Source organism: Hippocampus comes, unplaced genomic scaffold (assembly GCF_001891065.2).
Source record: "Hippocampus comes isolate QL1 unplaced genomic scaffold, H_comes_QL1_v1.1 scaffold2, whole genome shotgun sequence".
In the NCBI taxonomy this organism is placed as follows: Eukaryota; Metazoa; Chordata; class Actinopteri; order Syngnathiformes; family Syngnathidae; genus Hippocampus; species Hippocampus comes.
Window position 1 is genome coordinate 2,393,285 of NW_017805139.1, and position 25,589 is coordinate 2,418,873.

A 25,589-nucleotide genomic window follows, 5' to 3' on the forward strand; every position below is an offset into this window, starting at 1 on the left:
CGTTGTAATCGGTTTCTAGGTTGCCCAGCTTTCATTCTCGCCATGATCTTAGCTTTCAGGTCAGTTGCTGCCTCGCTCAGCATTTCATTCATTGGGGCTGGCCTCCCAATCTCATCATCTGCATTCATTGGGGCTTGCCTCCCAATCTCTGGTATGACCTCCTCCTCTGATCTGGCAGCCTGGGGCCCTTCACCATGGAACCTGCGTTGTACCTCATCAATCTCAAGTTGTGACAGCAGTTGCCGTTTGTGGATGTTGGAACACGAGCTACTAGTTGTTTCGTGGTCAACCGTGACTGTGGGTTTTGAAGTAACGATTTAGCCCACATTCTCTGCATGTAACCCCTCTGACTAGGGTTGCTTGAGTCGTAGCATTCCAACAGAGCCATGTTATCGCATCTCGCCCATCTCCGCTTTGTTCCAGTAGCCCATTTTTCATCAAGGTGCTCTGGTTCCCCAGCACCTGACGCAGACCTTGTTTGGCCGGGCGACGTCTGAGCCGGCATGTCATTCATTTTATTGTCTCTCATCATTGCATGAGGTAGGCATTAGCGTGAAGGATCTTGCCCAAGGACCAACACTGGATGGTGTTATGTGCTCATTTTTGCCCCAAGCGGGATTCGAACCACCGTCTCCCGTACGCCAAACCGATGCCTTACCAACTGAGCTATCCAGCCGCCCTACACCAGGGCACATATATATATATATATATTAGGGTGGTCCACATTTTCATGGCAAAAAAAAAAAGTTTGTCGGATTCGTCGGGCCGGGTCGAAATTCTTGTCGATACTATGGTACAAGGTTCTGTGCAAAATTTCATTCCGATCTGATGATATTTTCACTGTATATCATACAAAGTATATAACACGAGTTTCACTTTTTGAAAAAAAAAACTGAACTTTTTCATGGCATTCTAATTTAAGTAAAAGCTTTGAATCGCAGTTCTGTCAACACAGTGCTGGAATTTTGTCAGCGTTACCATTCCTCACTATTGCTTGAAGACGAGCACAAAATTCCACCACCGAAACATCAAAGGCAGGACACAATGTGTGCCTACTTTGAGAAAGTGAGTGAAATCCACTTTCTTTCTTGCAATACTGTATATAGCCCCCTCTGGTCCCAGACTCGGATGTATATCCTTTTACAGCTGTTGAACAACATGCGCCTTTTACGGCTGCCCATTACGACACGGAACAGTGAACCTCTCACAGTAAATTCCTTGTTGAGGAATAGTGTCCTGTTGGGCACTCGTGTGAGCCAAGCAGTGTGCATTACAGAATGTGTGAGAAAGAAGTTCACGTTTAGAGCTGTACAATAATTATGTTATAAAATGACAATTGGGCAAAATGCCTCATCATGACAGCAACTGGATGCCGTCTGGAGTGGACTAAAGCAATGGATGGCCCCCTATATGTTCTACATACCGCCCTGTACTTTGCACATCTACTTATCTGAACACAAGTCGAACTAAGTGACTGCAAAACCACTGCGCTTCTTGCTATAGAAATGACTTTGTGAAAATAAAAGGTAAAAGTGTCTTGCTTTGTGCATATCACCGCGCGTCGTCTTTTTCTTACATTTGTGAGTTAGTGAACAGAAAGGAGCACACTTACAAGAAGTCATCTTGAATGTTGCCGTTGAAGGTTCCACAAAGTCCCACTGTGTCATCCTTCCATTGTGCGCTGGCCTGCAGGTAGAGACGAAACTCCTTCCAGGCGTACTGCAGACGGAGGCCAAACATCGTCTTCACTTGGAGGAACATAGACGACAGCTCCTGAATGTGGAAGTTGTCTGCAAGACGTCAAGGATGACTATAGTAAAGTGCAAATCAGCAATATTTACATGCTTGTTTTTGTGAAACCAAGTAAACTGGAACATTCATCAAGAACTTCATTGGTACTTATTGATCAGTGTTACTGCACATCGCTCATCTGGACACGGTAGATGCACATGGTAAAAAGGACGTTCATGGATAATATCTCATAGAGCACACATGATTGAAGTCAAAATGCGGGAAGGGGATAAATGAAAGGTTACCGTCAGAGTAGGGCAGGGAGATGCGGTAATGTCCGGCAATGAAGACCTCACCATTGTGGCTCAGTGTAATCTCCATTCTAGCATCCTCGTCAATAACTAAATTGACAGATTGGATGCAAGACCCGTCTAGATTCTGCAATCAAAAGAACGCACACACTCTCAGAGTCGTGTGTGGGCGTCAGAGTGAATTTCTGAACGCGACCCTAAGTTCATGGTCTGGGCTTTAAAACAATATCAAATTTAAAACAAATTTCCCCTAAGTATTTTTTTTCGGCAATGAAGACCTCACCATTGTGGCTCAGTGTAATCTCCATTCTAGCATCCTCGTCAATAACTAAATTGACAGATTGGATGCAAGACCCGTCTAGATTCTGCAATCAAAAGAACGCACACACTCTCAGAGTCGTGTGTGGGCGTCAGAGTGAATTTCTGAACGCGACCCTAAGTTCATGGTCTGGGCTTTAAAACAATATCAAATTTAAAACAAATTTCCCCTAAGTATTTTTTTTAGGGGAAATTACAACTTACAAGGAAGAAAGATAGCAAGAAAACCAGCAAAATAGCAGGGTAAAACTACAATTAACGAATTTATGGTGAAAAATGAAAAGCCGGAATACAGTGAATCCACAACAACCGAACCGCAAAGTAGCGAGGGGGCACTGTCGTCTTTGTACTGTACAAGCAAATTGAAATCAAACATGCAGTTGACTCACAGCTCCACAAGGGGCATTCTGGATGGTGACGGTGAACTTCCCTGAGTTGCGACTCTTGGCAAGGACGTACTGACACGTTGCTGGAAAGGTGTAGATACGCCCATCGAATGACTGGAAATAGATATCGCCAGTCACAGAGCATTCACCTGTTGGGCAAGGGGAAGAATTTCTAAATTAGGCTGGGTGCAGAATTTTTGAATGTGCATATTTTCATTCCTGCACCTTGCTTCGTGCTTGTTTTAAATTGGGTAACTAAGGGAGAAAATGAATGGAAATGGAAGCTATGGTGGTAAAATCCTATTCTTATTCGTATTTATGCTGGAATAGAGCAAGACGTTGCAGCAAATAAAGCTGTGCCTCAAAAAGACATTGCAGCAAATAAAGCTGTGCCTCAAATACCAATGTACCAGACTTCAAGCAAATACAGAACATAATAGATTTCCATGTATTTTGTTTCACTTTGCCAGCAACACATACCAGTAACCTCACATCCAGTTCTCCTCAACATGTATTTTTACAGGTACTGCCATTCAGTCACCAAAATAAGAAGAGTTAAATTCACTGTCCATCCATCCATTTTCTGATCCGCTTTATCCTCACGAGGGTCGCGGGGGGTGCTGGAGCCTATCCCAGCTGTCTTTGGGGAGTAGGCGGTGGACAACCTGAACTTGGCAGCCAGTTGCAGGGCACACATAGACGAACAACCATTCTCACTCACAATCACACCAAGGGACAATTTCGGGTGTTCCATTTTGGAATATGGGAGGAAACCGGAGTACCCGGAGAAAACCTACGCAGGCACAGGGAGAACTCCACACAGGAAGGCCTGAGCTAGAATCAAACCCTGCACCTCTGCACTGTGAGGCGGACGTGCTAACAAGTCGGGCACCGTGCCGGCCTAAATTCACTAGTCATTCACTAATCATTGCCTTGTGATACCTGATCAGATAACTTTGTAAAAATGCAGCCATTACGAGAGGGTGGAGACCAACCTGGAACATACCACACTGAGGAATATGGTCCCTCCAACTGCTCAGGGGATGATCAGCATGGGCACAGGCTCGGGAGTACTCCGTAAACACTTGACATACCGCATCATCAGTTGGACCTGACCTTTAAATAAGGGTACACAACTAGGTAAACTTGTAATGGCTTTGTATTGTTGCTTTATTCAGACATCAACATTTACACACTTATTAGAGTGAGTGAATGTATAGGTAGAGGAGACGCAGATGATTTATGTTCTCTGTAGGAGGATCACTGTCCAGCACTTTGAAAACTCCTGAGTTACACAATATTCCACACAAGACCTCAGAGAGAGAATTTTGCCACACCTGAAAATGACAAGCGCAACTTCGTGCAGATTTTTTTTTTCTTACAAGCAGATGTCGTTGAAGCAGCTGGCCATGTAGGACAAGGGGCTGACAAAGTCATGGCAGCTTTGGAATGGTGGATCCAGCAGCATTAAACATATTTCCTCCACTTTCTGATGGAAAGAGCAGGAAATGAATTACATTTATAGCAACAATCTTCAAAACTATAAATGAATGGTCGTGGTTGACACAATGTACGATGCCTCCTCCAAATGTTTGCCATACTGTGATACTATGTCACTACTATAGTCAACAAAAGAATTAGGTCACAATAATTAGGTTAGCTCTTAAATACACTACTCACTCATATATATACATACATACATATATACATACAGTATATTGCCATGAATGAGTCTTTGTCAGAGATTCTTACCAGCAAGAGATGCACATCGACTTCTGTACAAGGTGAGGGGAAACCAGAAGGCACCGTGGGACATGGGGCCTGGAGAGGCGCTGTCTCCGCCCAGCTGTTTCCAAATATTTCTATTTCATGAGTAAGGACACCTGCAAAAGTTGCACAAATTTGCTTGTCATAATTTTCAAGCAATGTCATGTATGTCATTTGGTTTTTCATCTAAAACAGTCAACTGTGGACTTCTAACAAAAAGCATTTCAACATGGTCAGCTGTTCCTATTGTTGGACCTAATTCTGTATTTTACAAAATGCAGATTATTGTGGCAAATCTTTAGAATACACCATATGTCAAAGGTTGTTGAAGTATGCTTTACAAATGCTCGTGTGTATGATATAACTTTATGAGAAAAAAGGAGCATCAGCAGAGCGCAGATGCGGATGTGGAACTTTGAGTCGCCGCTTGGAATTGAAGCGGATTTACATGGGACAGGAGATGTGAGCCAATCTTTTTTTTCGTCAATGGACGCTACAGCTTCTTGTTTGCTTTCAAAATTAGCTTGTAGCAGTGCACATTTTCAGCATGAAGTATTTGATCCACTGGTGAAAGGACACTTTAATTGTGAAATTACAACTTACAAGGAAGAAAGATAGCAAGAAAACCAGCAAAATAGCAGGGTAAAACTACAATTAACGAATTTATGGTGAAAAATGAAAAGCCGGAATACAGTGAATCCACAACAACCGAACCGCAAAGTAGCGAGGGGGCACTGTCGTCTTTGTACTGTACAAGCAAATTGAAATCAAACATGCAGTTGACTCACAGCTCCACAAGGGGCATTCTGGATGGTGACGGTGAACTTCCCTGAGTTGCGACTCTTGGCAAGGACGTACTGACACGTTGCTGGAAAGGTGTAGATACGCCCATCGAATGACTGGAAATAGATATCGCCAGTCACAGAGCATTCACCTGTTGGGCAAGGGGAAGAATTTCTAAATTAGGCTGGGTGCAGAATTTTTGAATGTGCATATTTTCATTCCTGCACCTTGCTTCGTGCTTGTTTTAAATTGGGTAACTAAGGGAGAAAATGAATGGAAATGGAAGCTATGGTGGTAAAATCCTATTCTTATTCGTATTTATGCTGGAATAGAGCAAGACGTTGCAGCAAATAAAGCTGTGCCTCAAAAAGACATTGCAGCAAATAAAGCTGTGCCTCAAATACCAATGTACCAGACTTCAAGCAAATACAGAACATAATAGATTTCCATGTATTTTGTTTCACTTTGCCAGCAACACATACCAGTAACCTCACATCCAGTTCTCCTCAACATGTATTTTTACAGGTACTGCCATTCAGTCACCAAAATAAGAAGAGTTAAATTCACTGTCCATCCATCCATTTTCTGATCCGCTTTATCCTCACGAGGGTCGCGGGGGGTGCTGGAGCCTATCCCAGCTGTCTTTGGGGAGTAGGCGGTGGACACCCTGAACTTGGCAGCCAGTTGCAGGGCACACATAGACGAACAACCATTCTCACTCACAATCACACCAAGGGACAATTTCGGGTGTTCCATTTTGGAATATGGGAGGAAACCGGAGTACCCGGAGAAAACCTACGCAGGCACAGGGAGAACTCCACACAGGAAGGCCTGAGCTAGAATCAAACCCTGCACCTCTGCACTGTGAGGCGGACGTGCTAACAAGTCGGGCACCGTGCCGGCCTAAATTCACTAGTCATTCACTAATCATTGCCTTGTGATACCTGATCAGATAACTTTGTAAAAATGCAGCCATTACGAGAGGGTGGAGACCAACCTGGGCAGTTGTATTCGGTGCAGTTCCACAATCCAGCTACACATGTGCTGACACGCAAAGGAAATACATTGGTCATCTGATAATGTGGGCCATTGTGACAGATATTATATTTAGCAAAAAATAATGACACATCGGTCTGTCAATGGTTCATTTAAGGCACACGGGCTGAAAGGATAAAAATCACAAAAGGCCATAATGTGTCTTACCAGTTTCTACATTCCTCTTGTACGATTTGTCCAGATGGGTAGGACACGCCATGATACTCACAGGGACAGTCAGAAGGCATCACACAGCTGCCGTCCTCAAGTATCAAACCTGAGCACAGAACAATCTACGATGAATTTCATTTCTTCAACGGTCAAAAAAATGGCATCATACAAATGGAAAATGATCGAATCACCATTGGGACAATAACATCCATCCAGGCAGGCCAGCCTGCTATCGATGCATGTTCGCTCTTGCTTGCAGGATGATGGGCAACAGCTGATACATTCAAGGTACTGCAGACCTTCAGGACACTCCTTCACTGGTTGCAATTAACCCAAAAAGAAAGAAGACACAAAATGGTTCGAAGATAAATCATCGGGTGAGTATGCACAAATCTGATTAAAATCGGCCTCAGCATTTCCTCATTCTTGAGGTCTTGAGCGTGTGATGAAAACTTATTCAAATTGAGCATCTATGCCAATTAGGAAATAGGACATTTTGGGGCATGCTAGTAGCATGCGGCCATATTGGGCATCCAGAATAAACAGAAACATCAGAAACATACCACACTGAGGAATATGGTCCCTCCAACTGCTCAGGGGATGATCAGCATGGGCACAGGCTCGGGAGTACTCCGTAAACACTTGACATACCGCATCATCAGTTGGACCTGACCTTTAAATAAGGGTACACAACTAGGTAAACTTGTAATGGCTTTGTATTGTTGCTTTATTCAGACATCAACATTTACACACTTATTAGAGTGAGTGAATGTATAGGTAGAGGAGACGCAGATGATTTATGTTCTCTGTAGGAGGATCACTGTCCAGCACTTTGAAAACTCCTGAGTTACACAATATTCCACACAAGACCTCAGAGAGAGAATTTTGCCACACCTGAAAATGACAAGCGCAACTTCGTGCAGATTTTTTTTTTCTTACAAGCAGATGTCGTTGAAGCAGCTGGCCATGTAGGACAAGGGGCTGACAAAGTCATGGCAGCTTTGGAATGGTGGATCCAGCAGCATTAAACATATTTCCTCCACTTTCTGATGGAAAGAGCAGGAAATGAATTACATTTATAGCAACAATCTTCAAAACTATAAATGAATGGTCGTGGTTGACACAATGTACGATGCCTCCTCCAAATGTTTGCCATACTGTGATACTATGTCACTACTATAGTCAACAAAAGAATTAGGTCACAATAATTAGGTTAGCTCTTAAATACACTACTCACTCATATATATACATACATACATATATACATACAGTATATTGCCATGAATGAGTCTTTGTCAGAGATTCTTACCAGCAAGAGATGCACATCGACTTCTGTACAAGGTGAGGGGAAACCAGAAGGCACCGTGGGACATGGGGCCTGGAGAGGCGCTGTCTCCGCCCAGCTGTTTCCAAATATTTCTATTTCATGAGTAAGGACACCTGCAAAAGTTGCACAAATTTGCTTGTCATAATTTTCAAGCAATGTCATGTATGTCATTTGGTTTTTCATCTAAAACAGTCAACTGTGGACTTCTAACAAAAAGCATTTCAACATGGTCAGCTGTTCCTATTGTTGGACCTAATTCTGTATTTTACAAAATGCAGATTATTGTGGCAAATCTTTAGAATACACCATATGTCAAAGGTTGTTGAAGTATGCTTTACAAATGCTCGTGTGTATGATATAACTTTATGAGAAAAAAGGAGCATCAGCAGAGCGCAGATGCGGATGTGGAACTTTGAGTCGCCGCTTGGAATTGAAGCGGATTTACATGCGGGTGTTCCATTTTGGAATATGGGAGGAAACCGGAGTACCCGGAGAAAACCTACGCAGGCACAGGGAGAACTCCACACAGGAAGGCCTGAGCTAGAATCAAACCCTGCACCTCTGCACTGTGAGTTAGCTTGTAGCAGTGCACATTTTCAGCATGAAGTATTTGATCCACTGGTGAAAGGACACTTTAATTGTCTCGTCTTTCATCTATTACTGCTTAGAACAACAAAATGCATGCAGAAAAAGTGGTTAAGATTGGACGACTGTCAGTGTCTTATGTGTTGTGTTGTATTATGGCACCGTGCCGGCCTAAATTCACTAGTCATTCACTAATCATTGCCTTGTGATACCTGATCAGATAACTTTGTAAAAATGCAGCCATTACGAGAGGGTGGAGACCAACCTGGGCAGTTGTATTCGGTGCAGTTCCACAATCCAGCTACACATGTGCTGACACGCAAAGGAAATACATTGGTCATCTGATAATGTGGGCCATTGTGACAGATATTATATTTAGCAAAAAATAATGACACATCGGTCTGTCAATGGTTCATTTAAGGCACACGGGCTGAAAGGATAAAAATCACAAAAGGCCATAATGTGTCTTACCAGTTTCTACATTCCTCTTGTACGATTTGTCCAGATGGGTAGGACACGCCATGATACTCACAGGGACAGTCAGAAGGCATCACACAGCTGCCGTCCTCAAGTATCAAACCTGAGCACAGAACAATCTACGATGAATTTCATTTCTTCAACGGTCAAAAAAATGGCATCATACAAATGGAAAATGATCGAATCACCATTGGGACAATAACATCCATCCAGGCAGGCCAGCCTGCTATCGATGCATGTTCGCTCTTGCTTGCAGGATGATGGGCAACAGCTGATACATTCAAGGTACTGCAGACCTTCAGGACACTCCTTCACTGGTTGCAATTAACCCAAAAAGAAAGAAGACACAAAATGGTTCGAAGATAAATCATCGGGTGAGTATGCACAAATCTGATTAAAATCGGCCTCAGCATTTCCTCATTCTTGAGGTCTTGAGCGTGTGATGAAAACTTATTCAAATTGAGCATCTATGCCAATTAGGAAATAGGACATTTTGGGGCATGCTAGTAGCATGCGGCCATATTGGGCATCCAGAATAAACAGAAACATCAGAAACATACCACACTGAGGAATATGGTCCCTCCAACTGCTCAGGGGATGATCAGCATGGGCACAGGCTCGGGAGTACTCCGTAAACACTTGACATACCGCATCATCAGTTGGACCTGACCTTTAAATAAGGGTACACAACTAGGTAAACTTGTAATGGCTTTGTATTGTTGCTTTATTCAGACATCAACATTTACACACTTATTAGAGTGAGTGAATGTATAGGTAGAGGAGACGCAGATGATTTATGTTCTCTGTAGGAGGATCACTGTCCAGCACTTTGAAAACTCCTGAGTTACACAATATTCCACACAAGACCTCAGAGAGAGAATTTTGCCACACCTGAAAATGACAAGCGCAACTTCGTGCAGATTTTTTTTTTCTTACAAGCAGATGTCGTTGAAGCAGCTGGCCATGTAGGACAAGGGGCTGACAAAGTCATGGCAGCTTTGGAATGGTGGATCCAGCAGCATTAAACATATTTCCTCCACTTTCTGATGGAAAGAGCAGGAAATGAATTACATTTATAGCAACAATCTTCAAAACTATAAATGAATGGTCGTGGTTGACACAATGTACGATGCCTCCTCCAAATGTTTGCAATACTGTGATACTATGTCACTACTATAGTCAACAAAAGAATTATGTCACAATAATTAGGTTAGCTCTTAAATACACTACTCACTCATATATATACATACATACATATATACATACAGTATATTGCCATGAATGAGTCTTTGTCAGAGATTCTTACCAGCAAGAGATGCACATCGACTTCTGTACAAGGTGAGGGGAAACCAGAAGGCACCGTGGGACATGGGGCCTGGAGAGGCGCTGTCTCCGCCCAGCTGTTTCCAAATATTTCTATTTCATGAGTAAGGACACCTGCAAAAGTTGCACAAATTTGCTTGTCATAATTTTCAAGCAATGTCATGTATGTCATTTGGTTTTTCATCTAAAACAGTCAACTGTGGACTTCTAACAAAAAGCATTTCAACATGGTCAGCTGTTCCTATTGTTGGACCTAATTCTGTATTTTACAAAATGCAGATTATTGTGGCAAATCTTTAGAATACACCATATGTCAAAGGTTGTTGAAGTATGCTTTACAAATGCTCGTGTGTATGATATAACTTTATGAGAAAAAAGGAGCATCAGCAGAGCGCAGATGCGGATGTGGAACTTTGAGTCGCCGCTTGGAATTGAAGCGGATTTACATGGGACAGGAGATGTGAGCCAATCTTTTTTTTCGTCAATGGACGCTACAGCTTCTTGTTTGCTTTCAAAATTAGCTTGTAGCAGTGCACATTTTCAGCATGAAGTATTTGATCCACTGGTGAAAGGACACTTTAATTGTCTCGTCTTTCATCTATTACTGCTTAGAACAACAAAATGCATGCAGAAAAAGTGGTTAAGATTGGACGACTGTCAGTGTCTTATGTGTTGTGTTGTATTATTTTGTAATTTTATGTTAACTGTTCTGCTGATGCTGACGTAGGCACCTGCAGCGGCTCATCTCTCTCTCTCCTCTGGTTGAGAGGAAAGAAATTGAATCTGTGCTGCATGTTTCACATAGAGCACATTCGACGATGAAGTTGACTTGACTTGAATTCAGTGTTTTTAACTGTTTAAAAAAAATGTCATGACCAAACCAAAAATAACCTGCATATCATCTTCAAAAAAAAGAAGTCACTTTAGACTGCTTGCTAACAAGGTGATCTTACCGTAGCTGGCCCTGAGTTCATCCTCTACATCTGCATTGAAGTTCCCACACAGGCCGCAGGTTCTGCCCACAAATTCTGGGCTGAGTTTAATGTAGACTGAGCCGCTGCGTCCTTCCCAGGCCAGCGTGAAGCCTTGCGTCTGCGACACCAACACGTACTGGGAGATCTGCTCTAGATGCAGGTCATGGATGTGATGTGGAAGCTGCAAACTGGATTATTTTTTTAATCATAAAATAGAATCATGAATCAAAAAAGTATTGAGTAGCACATTCTCTTTAGTACATAGAGTCTTTGAAAAACAGGAAGCCCTTATTCCAACACTAAGGAAAATAAGTTGTGAAATGTTAACACTATTAAACATGGGAATTCAGCAATTGAATAATTGCTGCTGTAATGAATATAACCAATTAATCAATCAATCAATCAATCGAACTTTATTTATATAGCACTTTTTATACGTAAAAATGCAACTCAATGCTCTGTCCAGTTAAAACATTTCAAACTTACAACATAAAAAGACGACCCTCCTCACCCTCAACATACACAAAGATATATCCCCACAAGCATGATTATGCCTGCACGCGTGCGCATACACACACACACACACACACGTGCAAAACTTGCACATGATCCTGATATTAAGAAGACACGGCAAGGCACAGAGAAACCGTATGAGGAAAAAAGCACCTAAGGGGACCTGATCCACGCTGAGTGACAGCAACCATACCTCCCAGCATTGACACCCCCGCCCCCACCCCCGAGAGGAAACACTGGCTCTTAAAACAATTAGTAAATAAATAAATATAAAAGGCTGACATTAAAATAAGTATATAAATAAGTTATTCAAAAGCCAAGCGAAAAAGATGTGCCTTTCTGGTTTCCTTTCTGAACTCTGACTGTAAATTTCCCCAGTGTGGGACAAATAAAAGGATATCTTATCTTAAGCTTCCTCTTAAAAAGATCATCAGACTCTGCCGACCTGATGTTCTCTGGCAGGTTATTCCATAGCTGGGGACCAAAATGGCTGAATGCAGCCTCACCGTGTGTTTTGTTCCTTACCCTGGGAATAATTAAAAGGCCAGTGCCAGAGGACCTCAGGATCCGCGACAGTTCATATGATCAAAGCAGGTCAGCTAAATAAGATGGCCCAAGACCGTTAAGACATTGAAAAACTAAAATACAAAACATATTTTGAATCATTTTTATGAAAGAAGGACCCGAAAGATAATGCAAAATAACTTTTTCCATCTTGTTTCAACTCCTAACCTTTGCCCTTTGAATGTCACGTAAGTGGCGTGCAACCGGATCTCACCCTCCCATGGAAGGAAAAGGCTGACCGAGCGCTGGCAGCTGTAAGACTCGGAGCCACAGTCTGCATCATTGTGCACCTGCGACATAAAAACATGTCCTTTTTGAATTGCATACACCATGGTACAAGGAGAACATTCTCTTTAGTTTGGGATTGTTTAAACTTGTCTGTCCTCAGCTCCAGATTTATGATGATGTGAGGATTTTATATACATGATGAGAAAAATATCTTATAATTTCCAAGAAAAAGAAAGCTACATTTACATTTTTGTTATTTGTTTCTTTGCCATACAAGTCAACATATTACTGTACGTAAAAATAGTCCATGGTGCAAAAACAAAGTTTGCAGACCACTGCTCTACATAAAATGTGACTGAATGGTTGTCTGATTTGGCAGTCCTATGATTGAACGGTGATTAGTGGGGGTGGGGTGGCTTCAAGAAACTTCCAGCTTCCCTGTACCCATGAACTGGAATAGTCAAGGAGACTGTCACGTTGATGTTAGGTCATCCAGGAAACCGTTGCGCAACAAAGCGAGCAATGGGCTGACAATAGCTTCATAAAGCCTGACATTTCAACACTGCATGCACTTCTATTATTAACCTTGCTTGCCGTTTGTTCAAGAGAAATTTTCTAGATGCCTCGTTCATGGTTATAGTCGCTCTTGTTTCAATAGTTGTCTTGTTTTGTAAGTAATTTTGCATTTCTTGTTATTCTTGGATTATTTAACTTGCGTGTATTTGAACTTTTGCCATTTCGTGGTGTGTATTTTCGGCGATCAAAGTAACCTTGGTGTTTGCAAGTGTTTTTTTGTTCTAATTGGCTTTTCCTGGTTTTGTGTTGCCAGCGCTTTCTGTTTATACTTTGTTGGTTATTTGCTTTTCTGTAAACATTTTTTTTGTACCATCGTTAGTCTGAGTCAATGTCCATCTGGTCCATATTCGGATCGTATCATCAATCCAAAAATTTTGAAACATTAAGAAAGGGTTACGGTCCTCGTGTTCATAACTCACCTGGACAACGATGCTGGCCTGAGGTGTTTCCTCGCACTCTTTCAGTAGCGTATATGTGCATCGGCCAGGGAAGTAGTAGTAGAGGCCATCAAAGGTCTCAAAGTTATATTGACCCCAGGTTCTGCATGTCATCTCCCTCTCAGCTCCAGGATTTGGAACTGAGGACATGAACCGGGAAGTCAGAAATAATCAAGATAGAATTTGCAAGTTCAGGCTAAAGAAAAGGAAGAGTGATCAAATCATGTGTCCATGCACAAAGCATCAGGAGCTATACTAGGGGGGCTTCAGTCACAGCTTGACCGGGTATTTTTTAAATTATTCATAAGATGTACCTGTCTGACACCGGTGGCCAGTGGCCTGAAATAGGCTGCAGTCACATGACTTGGATTGAGTGCACCAACCACCATTCAGGCATCGAAAAGAACATGACTCTACAAGAGATTAAGAAAAGTAGTTACAGTACACTGTTGCTCAGGAACATGCTTTTTAGACATAGATTACCCATCTATTCATTATCTTACTTTCTATGAGATACATCCTGGACTGGCCGTCAAGCAATCGCAGTCCACATGCACACTTAAGACAAACAACCATTGACGCTCACACGGATGGACAAGTCCCAGCCTCGTGTTCTTTATCCTGTATCCTGACTTGTTCTCGTCTGCGTACTAGGGCTAGCGAGAAGGCCTTACGTCGAGACTGGCCGTGCGCGTTCGGTGATTGGATTAGCGCCTTTTCTGTTTCCTGAGAATTGTATCCTGACTTGTTCAATAAAGATTTAAAAAAAAAAAAAAACATTGGATGAGCGCCACCCGCGAGAGCTGTCAATGCATTTTAACCCAAAATGGCTGAAGGAGAAGACGTTGATCTGGTTGTGGAACTACTTTCCACACAATTTTCAAGACAGACCTTCCACCAAAAGCTGGATATTGTGCGAAGAGGTCGCCCAACTCCTGCGCTAGCTAACCTGTCCCAGCAAGGAAAAGAGTTTGTCCGTCATTTTCAGACGAGCAATTATGAACGCTACCCGTGGCTCACAGCCTCTGTGAAATGCTGCAAATTGTACTGCTGGGAATGCCTATTGCTTGCAACTGACCGATTTGGTGTTTGGAGCCACACTGGATTGTTTTACTAAGGCAGCAAGGAAACGGCTGGGCACTTACAAGCTACGGTGCGTTTAAAAACGTTTGGGGACACTCGCGTAGATCTGCATCTCAGTGAACAGGCACGACATTGGTGAGTAAATGAATTTTATTTTACATTTCTTCTTGTCATTTCGTTGCGCAACAAAGCGAGCAATGGGCTGACAATAGCTTCATAAAGCCTGACATTTCAACACTGCATGCACTTCTATTATTAACCTTGCTTGCCGTTTGTTCAAGAGAAATTTTCTAGATGCCTCGTTCATGGTTATAGTCGCTCTTGTTTCAATAGTTTTCTTGTTTTGTAAGTAATTTTGCATTTCTTGTTATTCTTGGATTATTTAACTTGCGTGTATTTGAACTTTTGCCATTTCGTGGTGTGTATTTTCGGCGATCAAAGTAACCTTGGTGTTTGCAAGTGTCTTTTTGTTCTAATTGGCTTTTCCTGGGTTTGTGTTGCCAGCGCTGTCTGTTGGTGTTTGCAAGTGTCTTTTTGTTCTAATTGGCTTTTCCTGGTTTTGTGTTGCCAGCGCTTTCTGTTTATACTTTGTTGGTTATTTGCTTTTCTGTAAACATTTTTTTTGTACCATCGTTAGTCTGAGTCAATGTCCATCTGGTCCATATTCGGATCGTATCATCAATCCAAAAATTTTGAAACATTAAGAAAGGGTTACGGTCCTCGTGTTCATAACTCACCTGGACAACGATGCTGGCCTGAGGTGTTTCCTCGCACTCTTTCAGTAGCGTATATGTGCATCGGCCAGGGAAGTAGTAGTAGAGGCCATCAAAGGTCTCAAAGTTATATTGACCCCAGGTTCTGCATGTCATCTCCCTCTCAGCTCCAGGATTTGGAACTGAGGACATGAACCGGGAAGTCAGAAATAATCAAGATAGAATTTGCAAGTTCAGGCTAAAGAAAAGGAAGAGCGATCAAATCATGTGTCCATGCACAAAGCATCAGGAGCTATACTAGGGGGGCTTCAGTCACAGCTTGACCGGGTATTTTTTAAATTATTCATAAGATGTACCTGTCTGACACCGGTGGCCAGTGGCCTGAAATAGGCTGCAGTCACATGACTTGGATTGAGTGCACCAACCACCATTCAGGCATCGAAAAGAACATGACTCTACAAGAGATTAAGAAAAGTAGTTACAGTACACTGTTGCTCAGGAACATGCTTTTTAGACATAGATTACCCATCTATTCATTATCTTACTTTCTATGAGATACATCCTGGACTGGCCGTCAAGCAATCGCAGTCCACATGCACACTTAAGACAAACAACCATTGACGCTCACATGGATGGACAATTTAGTCTTCAACTATAGATGTTTTTGGAATCTGGCAGGAAGCTGTAGTACCGGCACAGGGTGATCAGGCAAACTCGACACAGGAAGGCGTGAGTCGAGATTCGAACGTACTGCCTACTGCACCCAAAGTGCACAGCCAAGCTTCACAATTGTCAAATTCAAAAGTCCCCATCTGGCATTTGGAGAAGTTGGGCCCCTCCAAATTGTGAAGCACTTTAAGTTTGTTCAGAAAAGCAATCTGATGCATTATTTGTATTATTCTTAACTTGCCAGTAACTGCACACATCACCAAACAATGGCTCCTCACTTGGCCTATGACACCATCTGTTTGTTGGGCTCCCAGCATGTGTGTCCACTCAGCCACATCACACGCAAGTGAAGGTATCAAATGGAGGAGTTCATTAGTCAGGCAAAGGTTGTTTTCCTTCTGTTCACCAAGTGGGGGTATAATGGAGAGTTTCAATTTTTAAAGTCACATTCAAAGATGGGGGGTGGATTGTAGAGACACACACAATTTCCTCGACCTCACAGTGCAGAGGTACGGGGTTCAATTCCAGCTCCGGCCTCCCGTGTGGACATTGCATTTACTCCCCAGGTCTGCGTGGGTTTTCTCCAGGTACTCTTTCGACCTCACAGTGCAGAGGTACGGGATCAATTCCAGCTCCGGCCTCCCGTGTGGACATTGTATTTTCTCCCCAGGTCTGCGTGGGTTTTCTCCAGGTACTCTGGTTTCCTCCCACATTCCAAAAACATGCATGGCAGACTGATTGCAAAAATCGTCCCTAGGTGTGAGTGTGAGCGTGGATGGTTGTTTGTCTGTGTGCCCTGTGATTGGCTGGCAACTGGTTCAGGGTGTCCCCTGCCTATTGCCCGAAGACAGCTGGGATAGGCTCCAGCGCGCCCCGCGACCCATGTGAGGATAAAGCGGTTCCGAAAATGGATGGACAATTTCGAGTCTCAACTCAACATACATGTTTTGGACAGGAGTAAAACCCACACAGAAAAGTTCAAGTTCAGACAGATTCGTAACACCGACTGCATACATTCATTCTTGTGTTTATGAAGTGAAAATGTACCTGAAATCAAATGAAACCGCAGGGCTTCTTTTGCCTTTCTGGTGAAAACCGAAGCATTAATTGGACGTTCATCATGAGAGAAGATTCTGTTTGCAAGGTTTCCTGTTGGGTTACTTGGTGCTTGGGTTGATGGTTTGACTGAACCAATCGGAGCTTTGTCAGAAGGAGATGGATTTGATGACAGTGGGCTGGTCAATGTGTCCAATCTATTTCTGGATTGGTTGGCTGTTTGGCGAGTAATTACAGAAGCTACTGCTTGGTTGACTGGAAACTGCCTTGCTGTTGATTGGCTGGAGGATGACTGACTTGCCTGTATCCCTGCTTGAGTCGATGGGGTGACTGAGGATTTTCTGGCTAGTGTTGTATGTGAGGATGTTGTAAGGCTGTCCGATTGGATGGCTGAAGCCAGAGTGGTTGGTGACTGGCTCCTGAGCACTGTCTGGGTTGAGGATGGCTTAGAGATTGCTGAGGTGGTTAAGGATTGTTTGGATTGTGCTTTGCTGGTTGAGTCCATGCCGGATGCTGCAGCTCTATTTGGTAGTTGGCTGAGAGATGCTGTGGTCACTTGTAGTTGCTTGGATTGTTCTGGTCTTGATGGTAATGTACCGGCTGATACAATTGATGAAAATTTTGTAAAGTTCAAGTCCAGTCTTCTTTTGGAGATGAGAGATGTGTTCGACAAGTCCTTGGCAGTCGTGGTTGTGTCGTTTTGACTGACCAGAGATTCCATTGAAGATGATGTGTTGGGAACGAATGGCACATCTGTTGATTGAAATCCCTAAAAGAAAGGAAATTGACACTCTGTTGGCCTTTTACTGGCATAACCAGTCGACCTAAAAAATTGTAACCTGATCCTGACAGGATGTACTAACTAGGGTGCCTGGATTTCATAAGAACAACTTTCACACAGAAGGCTACAATACGCAAGAAATTGTAAATATCATTGCAAGTAGAATGGTCATTTTGTATGAATGAAAGTCTGGAACTAGCAAAGCTTTTGTATGTGAAATAACAGCAACACTTCCACTGACTAAGGTGTCTACCTGTCCATACATACAGAACTTTTTCGAGTACAGTATCGAGAACAGTACTTGAATATTGTTATGAGTGATTGTAAGCAGAGGCCCATTGGTAGTACAGTGGTTCAGAGCCCTGACATTTGGGCAGCTGGCGCGGATTTGGTTTCCGCTCAGTTACACACATGGACAAGAAAGTGTCAAAGTGATGGGGCACTGCTGAGGAATTTGAGAATTTGGCTCAAGGGGACCTTGGCAGTGTTGAGGAAGCAGACCAGCATCACTCCAAGAACAAGTCCCACTTCCTTCTTCTGCTAGTGCTTTCTTAGATGATGCTTCAGCTTAAACCTACCTAGTGCCTGCTCGGGCTCGGTGCATTGGGGAGCCTGTCACCTTGGGGGGCTTACAACACTAGGATGGCACAAATGAGCAGTTCCGCCCCTGACTCATGTCAGGGCTTCGCAGCCTGTCAGTGTGCTGTAAGGTGGCAGCCCCACCTGCTGACTACCCATCGCAGGGCCAACTACCCAGCATGGTGAAAAGAAATAGTTACAAAACCCGCTTCATGAAGTATTTCCAACAATTTGGGAACGTTTCTGTTCATGAACACTTAAATCCCATTTAGGTCGCTGCTATAAGACTTTTGCTAAAAGTGGCTCGGCTCCTCGGCATCACAGAGACCACTGTTACCTCCCTGTGTGACGCATTTATCATTCCAGACTTTTGATTTTCAAATGTTGGTAATTCACTGCTTTTGCAGATATTAGGGCATTCTCTGAACTCTGTTCCAATTTTAGGTAGCTATAACACGACACCTGTTGCTTTGTCACACCTCAAGTAACTGCGACTGAGTCGTCATTGATGGGTGACAAAGTTTGCCACCAAAGCATGCCACTGAATACACTCCAGGAGATACATTCAGAATATGCTTTACTGAAATAAATGTGCAAGAGGGCGGTGATTTTAATGCCCTACAAGTTACATAAAATTAACTTGAGATTGTTCACTTCTACAGACAAAACAAGAAATGCCCCTTAGACTCAAGGTTCTGTGGCTACCTGAGCTCTCAAGCCAAGGCTTTCATCTCAAAGAGCAAGAACGAAGCAGATGGCAAAGGGAAGTATTGGGGGAGGGCATATCCAATTAATTATTCAGCAAAGGTCAGAAGCGGAAACTGAGAGTGAAACAAAACTGGCCACATTGCAGCTGACCCAGATGTCAAGGATTGGACAACCAACGCAAAACGACAAAGGTTTTTTGGGGGGGATCTAACATGAGATAGATCTGCTCCGTGCGCCTGTGACCTGCGACCCGCTACCCGTGCTCCTAATTGTTTTGTTCCTTTTTATAGCTTCTGTTGTTTTCTCACGCCTTTCTGAGCCAAAGGAGAGTTGGACAAAAGGAACAACCACACTGGGACTGATGAGAAACACTGATAAGTGAAGTGAGACAACCAAAGAGTTTTTCTATTTTCCTCTTGGGAATTTCTCACGTCTGTTCCTACAGAAGAAATATTACGGGTGTTGTTTCGAAGAGACATTTTATGGGCATTTTTCATCAAAAGTGTTTTCCTCATGTTTATTTACAAAACCAAGCTGATGGAGTTTAGGCTATGTATTTATTTCGTGGAGTAAAGTATATGAAAAAAGATTGAATCTATTATTTTTCTCTAGTGGTAAGTTTATCAAGTGTGAATTGTTTTTTAAAAAAAAATCTAAAGAACATGTAACATTTCCAAAATATAATCTGACACAATCTTATATCTATACTTTGGGTCGAATATTATGCTTAAAAAAAAAAGAGCAGAAATGACCAAATAAGGAATAATGAGCAATATGTCATGAGAGATGGGCCTGGCGAGAGAGTTGTTACAATCCTTTCGGTAGCTCATGTTTTGGTGTAAGTAGTCAAGATTTTGAGGGGGATCTCACTGATCCCAGCAACTCCATCAGCATGGATGGTGAATGTTGCTGCCTACCTGCCTTCCCTGGGAAGTGGTGTCCCATTTCTGCTGCTTTATCCTGGTGCTGTTGCTGTTGGGAGAAAGAACAAGGACAGGTCTGTTCCCGCTGCCGCTCTCCCTCAAGATTCCCCCATCAGCATATCAACCAGAAAACCAAACTGTCAACCAAGGGAATAATCAACATCTGCCTGTTTAAAAATATCTCCCAAAAGGCCATGTCAAAGTTGTGTCAATTGCTCTCTGCAAAAAAAAAAAAAAATCTAAAAAAAGATTGCGTATCCTTTGGAAAAAATATCAAGGCAATTAACAGTTTCACATGAAACAAAAACCTCTTCACGACTGTGAGTATAACAAATGAAGCTAGTAGCCGATATATTCTTTTCATCTAAAATAATGCAAATGACAACTTACTTATATAATTCATCTGAGTTTGAATTGTCCACGTCCACATCACTCCTTGACAGTTGCACTGAAATCAAGGTAAATTGTCAGGAGAGTAATTATATTGTTTCGAAATACAGGATGTAAAAGCAAACAAACTCATCATTTTATCACCTAGCTTTTTTGTTTTCATGACAGCACATGAAAGTTGTATCACCATTTTATCAAATTGACTCACCTGGATAAATTAAGCTAAAATATAAAATGAAAAAGTACAAAAGCCTTTCCCAGCTAGTAAGTCCTAAGTAGGGATCCATTCGTGTTTTGCAGATCCTCAGTCAGTCAGGTTTCGACAGCATCACCTGGTGAAATCCCCCCGGCTGGACTCCCGCTGCTGCCTGCTCTGCTCCATCCGGCTCATCCTCGAGGCGCTTGGCGAGCACCTGAAGAGCTGGTGCACTTGCTCATTAGCATAAAATATGCATAGGCGGGTGAGTTGGTGGGCGGGACCAAGCCAGTGAGGTTGTCGAAACGCCTCTGCAGAGATATTAAACTATACAAGTGTGGGCATGCAATAATATCGGGGTTAGCCTGTTTGCCGCAACTGAATTCTCAGCGCAAAAGTGTAGCTGATCAACATGACCCCTGAACAATCCCCAAAGGAAGCCACAACTCCATTTTCAGTGCGGTACGCTCAGTGTCTCTAGCTGCCCTGGCTTCGATTGGCGTGTGAAGGGCATCAACCACCCCAGTATGCTTTGTGTCACACAGTAAGGGAGTTTCATTTTTCAGATATGGGAACAAGATCAGAATGGAAACGTGTAGGGAGGAAGGACATTTTAGGGACTCGACATTGAACCAAAACATTAAATCGACCTGCTGTGCATGTACTTCTACCATAAATTCATGGGCAAACAAGTGTCCATTTAACCAGGTTAAAGTACCAGCACCCATACATGACAACTTAGGAATGTTCGTCACACCTTCATAGTGTATTTTCTCATTTTCGGCAACCACAGTGTGAGCATTTCTTTGCGCTACACCCATTCCCATTCAGAGCAGGTGTCAGATGTGCATTTACCAGTCCTGTGTTTGTTTTTGCAATGAATTCACTTGACTGAGTTTAAGTTTAAAATAAAATCCAAGAAAACGAAAAAGCACAGGAGGAGTCTAAGAAATGGCATTCTGGTTTATTTACAGGTAATGCAAAATATGCACACTTTTGTTTACGTGTTTTGTATTTGTACAGTGGCAACCACTCATGTACTCTTGCATGTGCTTAAATCATGCAGTTACTCAAACGGTTCAACAGAGACATTTGAAAGAGCACAACAAATGTTCACTATTTTGTCGAGGAAGGTCACATCATCTTCATCAATGTCAGTGAAATCTACGGGGAGAGTACTTTGCAAAATTGTGTACTTCTGACAAAGATCCTTGATGACTCTTTGGATCTGCATCCGAAGAGATGCTAAGCAACTGGTGTTCCCCAAGTCAACAGGGTCTAATTGGTTTTTGCCACAAGTGAAGGCGAGCATTTTATTTTCAGCTTGATCTGAATGTATCTCCCTGCTCACATGAAAACGTGGGTTTGCTAGAACTAAGTCCCCGCGTAGCAAATGACTTAAAAAATTGCTTTGCTCTGTGATGAACTTATCACTTGTGGGTATCAGATACCCATTAACACAATATTTCATTGATCTTCCACTGAGCACATAGTTCCTTTTTAAGCACATTGAGTCCCCTTGTGTAGGAAATGTGCTATACTGTATACAGTACAGAAAGCTGCCTTGCCTTTCCTCTCAATAAATTCAGAAACTTACAGCATTCTAGCATTAGAGCATTAATTTGAGGTCACAAAAAAATAGCGATATGTCACTTGTTATGGATTTGTTGAGCCTTATATAAAGACGATTTGGTGTTAAAAAAAAAAGCTTTCATTATACCCCTAATATACGGTAAATTCATTCATTCAGCAGATATATCCATACATACTAGGGTCCTGCAGTATGAGGTGTTGGTCGTGCACAACCCATAGTCATGAAGAGACGGCTGTTCATGAAATGTAAACAAGGCTGTGATATGGTACACACTGTAACAGCAGCCTAATGACCATTAACCCAGAATTACAGAAGCGCTTGCACTTTGTTCAGTCTCTGGTACGAACTGCGGCCTTATGGTTGGGTACCCCTGATATGCTGCGCAGTGCACCTTGAGCTGCATTTTCCATAAGCCACAAGTGCTATATACTATACCTGCATCTTCTGCCCACATAGCTTCAGTCTTCTTGGAATCTCCTGCCCAGCTAGCTTCTGTCTTCTTGAAAATTGCTCTCACAGCTGGGCAAACTTTTTTATCATTCAGGGTCAATGGAGATGTCACTTGCATCCCATTTCGAAGATCCTGAAAAGGAGGTAAGTTTGATATGATTAGGAGTATTGACCAAAGCAGTTGAAGAATACTGACATTACGTTTTACTGAAGATGTCTGATTACTGAATGGCTTAGTGATATGCATTTGATTAATCACTTTGATTTCCACATTAGCATCAGCATGATTTGATGTGTTGTCATCCACTTCTGTCGCTTCAAGTAACTCAGACACCATCTGGAATGACAGTGATGCAGGCCTTGCCGCTTTATTTGGGAACAAGCATAAACCCCTTGATAAGTCAGAGTGTGTGTAAGGTTTTGTTGGTCTGATTTTTATATATTTTATCAATGTTTTTTTTTTAAATCACATCGGGAGGGGGGCCACGCTCCCTCATCCTCACATATACAGTTGTTCTAATGTTATTGGGTTTAAACTGTTGTGAACATGGCACCCGCATTTTCTTACAGGAGTTAAGAACAATAAAGAACATCTACTGTGAAAAAATAACCTTTGTAAACATATGTACCATGTTTCTAAATACTGCTACGCGTTTACGTGTGCAAAGCGGCTTTCTGAGCACTGATCTCTTCTTTTTAGTAAAGTGCAACATCAATCATTTGCCTTCTTTTGAGGAGACGAATGCTGCAGACAAAAGCAACCATACCATTTGTACAGAATTATCATGCTATAAATAAGAATAAGAGACAGCTGGGCCGAGATAGCGGCTACTGCTCATTGCGAATTTGGGATATCGAGTGCTTTTGTCAGAAGAGGAGAAAGCAGTGAATGACATGATTCGCTGGAATTGACATCAAACAGTTTTCAAAAAGATGTATGGGTCGAGCAAAAGTATGTCCTCTCTTCTATTTTTAATATTTCTATCACAAAGTTAGCGCTGTTTGAATGTCTCACTCTGTCTCATGCAACCCTGTTCTGCGTATGATCAGAAGAGGACAATTTTGTTTTTCTTATTTACATCACTAAGTTTGTCCTCTTGTTTAGTAGTAACAGGGAGCTAAAAGGCCAGCTTCAACTTCTGAGAGAAAGCTGATATTTGTCTGCATTTGCAACCGTGGTACTGTGATTACAGTGACAAATATCGTAAACACCAAATAAATCATGTACTAAAAATGGTACTATTGATCTCAACCACCGAGCCCCGACCAATGTGCAGGGGCACACCCAGTGCATATTCATCATTATTTGCGTGATTAATAGAGTTGTAGGTATATTAAAATAACTCTATACCACTTGCGTGCTCCTCTTTTCGGGTGTACCGCAGCTGCTAATATTCTTCCCACTTAATCTGGTTTGAAGTCATGATTGTCGAATGAAAAATGGTTGGCACCGCAGCTGGTTTTCGATTGGGTCGAACAATACCCGTGTACCCAATGCTCTCTGCTCAACTTTTGTTGAAACACGCCGGCTCGAAATGATCAGCACAGAGTTTGGAGTGCTTGCTTGGCACCCACAGTTGTCCACACTTTGCCCCCTTCCGATTGACTTTCCGGATCCACTGGTCACGTATTACTTCATCACTTGGGAAGCTAAAGAAGCTCTTGCCACTGCCATTACGATGTTTATTACAGCCAGCAAACCATCGTAAAATATCGAAATACAGTACTATTGTAGACAATAGGAAGGAAATAACCACGCGTGCACAACAGTACAACGAAGACACTCGAAAAGTGGAGGGTACTCGATTCAATCATCTGACGATGCATTGTGATTACTGTATATTTATCCATTAAATTGTTGTGTAACTGCTACACAAACACCTCAAAATGGTTTGTAAAGTGGTTCTAAATGTATCCTGTGGGATTTTCTCTGGTTTTATTGTTCGACTAAAATGGGGAGGACTTGTCTTCATTTTTGCCTGCTTCCTTGTTCTCGTCTGGTCGCTTCTTCTTCTTATGGAGTTATCTGGCGGTCGGCAAGAAACGTTCAGGTGCATTACCGCCATCTACTGGTAAAGAGTGTGAACCAGGTGACACGGTAAACTGTAATCCCAAAACTCGATTACTGTACTGTACTCCCAAATCAAGGCTCCAAATGGTGACGCCAAATGAAATGTAGCCAATGAAGAAGCGACCAGGAGGAGTGAGAAGAGGAAGGAGGAGAGCAGTCATCGGATGTAAGGGCTGTTGGCATGAAAGACGACGTTGGAGCTTGGTGTGAACTTCACAACTTGGACCTCCCAGTTTAAAGGAGTGTTGTAATGCACTTTAACTGTTTTGAGATTCAATCCGGTCATTATGGGGGTGGGACAAAGGAAAAATGGCATTTCCGCAGGTACTCGACTGATTTGGTATTTTAAAAACTATTCAACTTTTTTCTCCTTTTTAAAAAAATGTTGGCCTCAGTAAATTCACTCAGAAACTGCACATTTTTAGTTATTTTGTAAGTAGATTATTTGAAATTTGATGCGTGGAATGTAAAATGTCCTCCAATTCTGGAATGACCCACATCATGAAATGTTTTCAACAGATACAGCAGTTAACAAAGTTAAAATTTAATTATAAATCACTCGCTTTCCCTGTAAAACTAAAAACAGCATTTAAATACAGAGTCAATGGTATGCGACATTTCAAAACAAATTTATTTCAAAGAATTGCAATGCAAACAAGACACTTCTCTCCTGCATCATCCATCCATGATCTGAACCGCTTATTGGTTCTAAAAAAAATTGTGAACAAACCAGACTTCTAGCTTGATTTGTTTTTTTAACTTAACAAAACAAAAAGAAGCTTGACATACTAATCTAAACATCTGATACTGAAAGTTCCGGCAGAACTCACCTAGGATGCAGAAAATAAAGCAATGTTGCATAATCATCCA

At 42.3% G+C, this 25,589-nt stretch overlaps 1 protein-coding gene and 1 long non-coding RNA gene across 2 annotated transcripts in view; both read right to left on the reverse strand.

Moving 5' to 3' along the window:
* The window catches only part of otog (otogelin), a 61,563-nt gene extending 40,433 nt beyond the window's left edge, over positions 1-21,130 (reverse strand). Inside the window, exons 1-24 of the mRNA XM_019867230.1 lie at positions 20,617-21,130; positions 20,409-20,466; positions 20,013-20,067; positions 17,019-17,796; positions 15,659-15,757; positions 15,327-15,484; positions 13,489-13,647; positions 12,434-12,555; positions 11,168-11,376; positions 10,198-10,328; positions 9,828-9,934; positions 9,452-9,561; positions 9,080-9,205; positions 8,886-8,994; positions 8,662-8,726; positions 7,812-7,942; positions 7,442-7,548; positions 7,066-7,175; positions 6,694-6,819; positions 6,500-6,608; positions 6,294-6,340; positions 5,302-5,447; positions 2,037-2,169; positions 1,613-1,790 (exon numbers count right to left, since the gene is read on the reverse strand). Of these exons, the coding sequence (XP_019722789.1) occupies positions 1,613-1,790; positions 2,037-2,169; positions 5,302-5,447; positions 6,294-6,340; positions 6,500-6,608; positions 6,694-6,819; positions 7,066-7,175; positions 7,442-7,548; positions 7,812-7,942; positions 8,662-8,726; positions 8,886-8,994; positions 9,080-9,205; positions 9,452-9,561; positions 9,828-9,934; positions 10,198-10,328; positions 11,168-11,376; positions 12,434-12,555; positions 13,489-13,647; positions 15,327-15,484; positions 15,659-15,757; positions 17,019-17,796; positions 20,013-20,067; positions 20,409-20,466; positions 20,617-20,695 (3,452 nt within the window). The 5' untranslated portion in view covers positions 20,696-21,130. The remainder of the gene's footprint in view (positions 1-1,612; positions 1,791-2,036; positions 2,170-5,301; positions 5,448-6,293; positions 6,341-6,499; positions 6,609-6,693; positions 6,820-7,065; positions 7,176-7,441; positions 7,549-7,811; positions 7,943-8,661; positions 8,727-8,885; positions 8,995-9,079; positions 9,206-9,451; positions 9,562-9,827; positions 9,935-10,197; positions 10,329-11,167; positions 11,377-12,433; positions 12,556-13,488; positions 13,648-15,326; positions 15,485-15,658; positions 15,758-17,018; positions 17,797-20,012; positions 20,068-20,408; positions 20,467-20,616) is intronic.
* On the reverse strand, positions 3,774-4,611 carry LOC109514268 (uncharacterized). Its single transcript, XR_002167958.1, has 3 exons — positions 4,499-4,611; positions 4,129-4,235; positions 3,774-3,862 (listed from the first exon to the last, which is right to left on the reverse strand). It is a non-coding gene; the product is annotated as an uncharacterized LOC109514268 (long non-coding RNA).
* Positions 21,131-25,589: the final 4,459 nt, after the last annotated feature.